Source organism: Acomys minous (assembly GCF_964271855.1).
Source record: "Acomys minous genome assembly, chromosome: 1".
Lineage (NCBI taxonomy): Eukaryota > Metazoa > Chordata > Mammalia > Rodentia > Muridae > Acomys > Acomys minous.
Window position 1 is genome coordinate 104,518,307 of NC_140483.1, and position 7,182 is coordinate 104,525,488.

A 7,182-nucleotide genomic window follows, 5' to 3' on the forward strand; every position below is an offset into this window, starting at 1 on the left:
TTCTCCTTCTTTGGTTGAAGGGCATCTAGATTATTTCTAGATTCTGGCTATTACAAATAAAGCTACTATGATAGTTGAGCAAAAGTTCTTGTATGGTATAGCACCTTTCAAGTACATGCCCAAGAGTGGTTTAGCTTGGTTTTTGAGGTGGCGCTGTTCGCAATTTTCTGAGAAAGTGCCAGATTGATTTCCAAAGTGGTTGCACAAGTTTGCACTATCACCAGCCCTGGAGGAGTGTTTCCCTTTCTCCACATCCTTGCCACCATGTGCTATCACCTGAGTTTTTAATCTTAGCTATTCTGATAGGTGTAAGATTAGTCTCAGAGTTGTTTTGATTTGCATTTCTCTGATGACTAGGGACACTGAGAATTTCTTTAAGTGTTTCTCGGTCCTTCATGAATCCTCTATTGAGAATCCCGCTTAGCTCTGTACCCCATCTTCACACTGTATTATTTTGTTTGTGGTGCTTAATTTCTCGAGTTCTTCAAATATATTGTATATTATCCCTTTGTCTGGTGTAGGGTTGGTGGAGATCTTTTCCCAGGCTGTAGGCTGTAGGTCTGTTCTCTTGATGGTGTCATTTGTCTTACAGAAGCTTTTCAGTTTCCTGAGATTCCATTTATTAAGTGTTGATCTTAGAGCCTGAACTACTGGTGTTCTGTTCAGGAAGTTGTCTATTATGCCTTATGAGTTAAGGCTCTTTCCCAGTCAGTTTTCTTCTAACAGATTTAGTAAGTCTGATTTTATGTTGAGGTCCTTAATCCATTTGGAGTTTAGTTTTGTGCAGGGTGATAAATACGAATGTCCTTGAATTTTTCTATATGTAGACATCGAGTTATGCCAGCACCATTTGTTGAAGATGCTTTCTTTTATTCCTTGTATGATTTTGGCTTCTTTATCAAAAATCAAGTGTCAGTAGGTGTCTGGATTTATTTCCCGATCTTCAATTTGATTTCGTTGATCAACCAGCCCATTTCTATGCCAATGCAATGCTGTTTTTATTACTATTGCTCTGTAGTAGAGCATGAGATCAGGGATGGAGATTCCTCCAGAAGTTCATTTATTGTACAGGATTGTTTTAGTTATTCTGAGCTTTTTTTCCTATATGAAGTTGAGAGTTGATCTTTCAAGGTCTGTAAAGAATTGTGTAGGTATTTTGATAAACATTGCATTCAATCTGTAGATTTTTTTTTGTAAGATGGCCATTTTTACTATGTTGATCCTCCCTATGCAAGAGCATGGGAGATCTTTCCATCTTTTCATATCTTCTTTAATTCTTTTCTTCAGAGACTTGTAGTTGTTTTTCATACAAGTCTTTCACTTGCTTGGTTAGAGTTACATCAAGATACTTTATATGATTTTTGGCTATTGTGAAGGGTGTCATTTCCCTAATATATTTCCCAGCCCATTTGTCATTTGTATACAGGAGGGTTACTAATTTTTTAATCTTGTATCTGGACGCTTTGCTGAAGATGTTTATTAGCTATAGGATTTCTCTAGTGGAATTTTGGGGTTCACTTATGTATACCATCATAGCATCTGGGAATAGTGATACTTTGACATCTTCCTTTCCAATGGGGATTCCCTTGAACTCCTCTAGTTCTCTTACTGATATAGCTAGAACCTCACATACTATATTGTAGAGATATGAAGACAGTGGGCAGGCTTGTAAGTCTCTGGTTTTAGTGGAATTTCTCTCCATTTAATTTGGTGTTGGCCACTGCCTTGCTGTATATGACCTTTATTAGTATTGCTTTGTATTTCTGAGCTAAGACTTTAAACATGAATGGCTGTTGGGTTTTGCTCAGTGCTTTTTTTTTTTTTTTTGCCATTTATGGGCATGATCATTTAGGTTTTTTTTTTCTTTCAGTTTGTTTACATAGTGGATTACATTAATGGAGTTCCATATTTTGAACCACCCCTGCCTGCCTGGGATGAAACCTACTTGGTTATATTTTTTATGTATTCTTCGATTTAGTTTAAGAGTATTTTATTGAGTATTTTTGCATCAATGTTCATAAGAGAAACCAGTCTGAAATTCTCTTTTTTGGGGGGTATTAGTCTGATTTAGGTACAAGATGGCCTCATAGAATGTGGTTGGTAATGTTCATGCTATTTCTATTTTGTGGAAAACTTTGAAGAGTGTTGATATTAGCTTTTCTAGAAAGTCTGGTAGAATTCTGTGCTCAAAGCATCTGGCCCTGGGATTTTTTGGTTGTAAGACTTTTGATGACTGCTTCTATTTCCATAGAAGATAATAACACTATTTAAATTGTCTACATGATTTGATTCAACTTTGGTACGTGGAATCTATCTAGAAAATTACCCATTTCCTTTAGATTTTCAAATTTTGTGGCTTATATGTTTTTGTATTGATTCCTTAGATTTATTTATTGTCTGTTTGTATGTTTTCTTTTCATTTCTGATTTTGTTGATTTAGAACTATCTCTCTGCTTTTCAGTTAATTTGGCTAACGGTTTATCTATTTTGTTGATTTTCTTAAAGACCTATTCTTTGGTGAAAGTGGGATGTTGAAGCCTCCCACTATTATATGGGGATTGATGTTTTTATGTTTACTTTTTATTCATAATCACAAATTTAACTCTGCAATGCAGCTAAACTTGGAGGGGAATAAAGACAATATGGAACCCAAAGAACTTCAGTAAGAGCAAGATTACAAGGTACTGAGAGGAGATGGGGTGGGGGTGCTCTCCTGAACTACAGAAGGAATGGTCTGGTGGGTAAGATGCTCATGAATCAAAAGAATTACAGTTGTCCACAGTTGGAAAGAGTGATCTTTCTAGTCTTGCCATTCCTGGACCCAAAGCATTCCATGGCTTCCACAATGCTCATGCCTTCTTTCACCTTCCCAAAGACCACATGCTTGCCATCCAGCCACTCAGTCTTGGTAGTGCAGACAAAAAACTGGGAACAATTTGTGTTTGGTTCAGGATTTGCCATAGACAAGGTGCCAGGACCTGTATGCTTCAAAATGAAGTTCTCATCCTCAAATTTCTCCTCATATATGGAACTGCTGCCCATGCCATTATGGTATGTGAAATCATTACCCTGGCACGTGAATCCTAGAATGATTCTGTGAAAGGACAAACCCTTAAATCCAAATCCTTTCTCTCCAGGGCTCAGAGCATGAAAATTTTCTGCTGTCTTTGGAACTTTGTCTGCAAAGAGCTCGAAGGAGGTATGACCCAAGGGCTTGGGGCTGACTGTGATGTCAAAGAACATGGTGGGGTTGAACATGGCTGCAGCAAGTGATGAGAGGGGAAAATGGCATCTGCAAAGCCTTGTTGTTTCTTTTACAAAAGTGAGTGCTCTTATATTTGGGGCATAGATGTTCAGAATAGTGATGTCATCTTAGTTGAATTTTCCTTTTTGACTGTAAAATATTCTGCCTCTTCTCTTTTGATTAATTTTGTTTGAATGTCCATTTTATTAGACATTAAAATGACAGTGTCAGCTTAGTTCTTGTTTCTGTTTGCTTCGAAGACCTTCTTCTAGCCTTTCACTCTCAGGTAATGTCTATCTTTGTGGCTGAGGTGTGTTCCTTGTATGCAGCAGAATATTGGTCCCTGTTTAAGTATCCATTCAGCTAGCCTTTCTTTTTTATATTGGATAATTGAGACCATTAATGTTGAGAGAGACTAATGACCAGTGAATGTGAGATATTTTTATTTTATGTTGGTTGTGGTAATGTTTGTGTGCTTTTCTAATTTTTGTTTTGCTAAAGTGAAGTTATCTGTTTCCTGTGTTTTCCTGGGTATAGTTAACTTTTCTTTGGTTGGAGTTTTCTTTCTAACAACTTCTGTAGAGCTAGATTTGTGGATATATGCTGTTTAAATTTGTTTTTGTCTTGGAATATCTTGTTTTCCCCTTTTTACATTTATTGAACTTTTTTTTCTGGGTATGGTAGTCTGGACTGGCATCTCTGGTCTCTTAGGGTATACAAGACATCTTCCCAGACCCTTCAGGCTTTTATGATCTCTAGTGAGAAGTTGGGTGTGGTTCTGATAGGTTTGCCATTGTATATTACTTGGCCTTTTTTCTCTGGCCACTTTTAATATTTTTCTTATTCTGCACATTCACTGTTCTGATTATTATGTGGCAGGAGGATTTTCTTTTCTGGTCTACTCTATTTGGTGTTCTGTAGGCCTCTTGTATGTTTACAGGAATCTCTTTCTCTAAATTGGGGAAATTTTCTTCCATGATTTTGTTGAAAATATGTTCTGGGCCTTAGAGCTGGGAATCTTCTATTTCCTCAATTCCTATTATTCTCAGGTTTCGTCTTTTCATAGTGTCATTTCTTGTATGTTTTGTTACAGGAATTTTTTTTTTTTGTATTTGACATTATCTTTGATGGTTGCATCAAATTCTTCCATTGTATCTCCTACACCTGAGATTCTTTCCTCCACCTCTTGTACTCCGTTGGTGATGCTTACCTTTGTAGTTCCTGTTTTCTTCCCCAAGTTATCTCTTTCAATGATTTCCTCAGTATGTGCTTCTCTTATTGTTTACATTTCCATCCTCAGATCTTGTACTTGTTAATTCATTTCCTTCACTGGATTGTTTTAATTTTCCTGAATTTCTTCCAGTGACTTATTCATTTCCTCTCTATAGGCCTCTCTCACATCCTCTCCAAGGGCCTAAATCTGGTTGACTGTATTTTCTTATATTTCTTTATGGATTTTATTCTTTTCCTCCATTATCATTTTCATAAGAATGTATTTGAGGTCATTTTCTTCTTTCAGTTGTGTTAGAGTGTAGAGGGTTGATTTCTTAGAGATAACTTGGTTTTGGGGATACCATATTGCTTTGTCTTTTGTTGTTTGTGTTTTTAAGTTGGCCTTTAGTCATCTGGTTCTCTCCAGAGTTGTATGCTAGTTTCTGGTACCCTTCACTGGCCACTGAGAGTAGCTTGTAGGTGAGTGGCTATAGTCTGAGACAAGGTGCTTGCAGGGACAAAGGAAACACTTCCATGATCAGTGGGGCAACCTGAGGTCAGACCTGGAAACTTTTTGTGGACAAGCTGTGTGACATGAAGTCAGATCCACTTGTGTTCCACACAGTGGGGTCTCCTTTGGGCTAGAAGACCCAAACACTGGTGTTTTGTGGCCCAAAGTTCAGTGACACTGAGCACAGTGAGCTGTGTGCTGGCATGTGCCAAGGTTCTGGAGACTGTTCACACCTGTAGGGACCTGGGGAATTTTCTGTGGATTAGCAGGGTGACCCTAGGGCAGGACTCATCTGTGTTCCATACCATGTGGTACTGCCCCACCTGGGAAACACTAGTATTGGCATTTTTGGAGCCTAGAGTTTTCTTCTTCAGCCACTGTGCATTCATTGCAGTCCTGTTGATTAGACATTGTGTATGATCAGCATTGCCATCTTGGATGTAGCTTTTGCAATTTCTTTTATATTTTTTCTGTAAGAGATTATTCTTGCCTCTTATAATGGAGACCAAAACAGTTGCTTCCATCTCATCCCCACCAGCAGCCACCTAGAAAAGAGGAAAGGTAATAGAATGAAAGGCATATAGTGCTGACACAACCCATTCAGTCAGTGCTAACCCCTGTTTACCTTGGATATACACTTATGGTAGGTGATAACTTCTGTTTACTTTTAATAGTTTGAATCATGTCATGTGTCTTTTGGACCCAAAGCTTCTAGATATGGCTATGAAGTTCGAGCCACTACTATGGACCTACTCAGTTATTAATTCTGAGTCTATATTTCTCGTTATTTCTAAATCCACATCCTGAGCCAGATTTCTTATTTCCTGTTGATTTTAAGGTAGCTCAATTGATTAAAATTAGAACATATGTGAGACCTACTTGGTGACATCTGTAAACTTCTATCACTCTTCCTCCTGTTTTGGCCACACAACAATCTTCAATGGGGCTACTGAATGTGAGAATACTTGCAGGTCACAGCTCAGTGGGCCCACCCCTTGCCTGGTATGCCCCCATGTGTTCTAGGGAAGTGAGCTCTGGGATGTAGCACTTGATACCTTGAGGTGAGCCTTGCAAATTAATAATACAGAAGAGTGATACATTCAGTAATGGTTTATTCTGTCTTGGTTTGTACCAGTTTATACAAACTAACTCATGAGGATCTAGGTAGAATTTAAAGGAAATTAAATAAAGATTCTTGTGTTGTATCTTCCAGGGTATAGTCAACATTTATGAAGTTTCTGAACAACTTTAGCAGTGAAAGCCCTTAGGAGATTTCACTGTACAGAGTCCCAGCAAACCAGCCCCACTTGTGCAAACAGTGTTGACTCAAACAAGGGCTTTTTATCAGATTATCCTGCTAGTTGATTGAGGAAAAATGTAAATTTCAAAGAATGAATCAAGCCAAGAGGGCAAAGAGCATGCCACAGCATATTTCCCAGAGGTAAGTGAAGGAAAACCATACCTAAGTCTTCAACCACCTAATAATCACCTAGAAACATACAAAGATGCAAGGGGAGATTGGTTTGTTCATTTTAAGTACTGATAATTCGACTTCAGGACTAACATGTGTTATACAAGGGTCCTACCACTGAGTTACATCCTCAACCCTCAAACACAAGAGTTTCGCAAAACATCAAAGTCCAATTTTTCAACATGCTAAATAAATATGAAACTTCATTATGTTTTTATTAGATAAACTTTTTTCAGAATCTTAAGGATATTCTATTCTTTGTGATATTATTATGCTATCTTTGGTCATGATTTCTGGGTACAATCTAAAATATGTACAGGTGTCTTTCTATTATAGTGCCTGGTGGTTCATATACCTTGGAGAAAATGGGTCAATAGATATTGCATTCTCTCAAAGTCCTTTCTACTTAATCCCTGTCAGCTGGTGTCTTGCTCTGCCTCTTGACCCAGGGTTAACTTTATTTAATCTTGTGTACAGAAAGTTTTTAAATTAAAAGTGTATTAGGGCTGAACCACACCAAACAAGAAACGGGTTTTTACAGTTCACAATCTCTGGGTTCACCATGAGATCAAATACCCTGCAACATATGACCCAACACCCAGGCAATCCAATTTCCTCTTCTGGCTTTAGAGGGCACCAAGAAGACAGCTGATTCTCAGATCCTCTGACAGTGGTCAGTAGTTGCTGACAGTTTTCTCTATATCATTTGATCCCATATTCTGGCTTGATTGTCCTTTAGTAAAT

General features: G+C 37.9%; 1 protein-coding gene across 1 annotated transcript; it reads right to left on the minus strand.

Annotated features, from left to right (window-relative positions):
• Window positions 1–2,766: 2,766 nt before the first annotated feature.
• On the minus strand, window positions 2,767–3,258 carry LOC311595102 (peptidyl-prolyl cis-trans isomerase A-like; the record flags this gene model as incomplete). The annotated part of the gene is made up of 1 exon (XM_084777472.1): window positions 2,767–3,258. The coding sequence occupies one exon, from the start codon at window positions 3,256–3,258 to the stop codon at window positions 2,767–2,769; it is 492 nt and encodes a 163-aa protein (XP_084633598.1).
• Window positions 3,259–7,182: the final 3,924 nt, after the last annotated feature.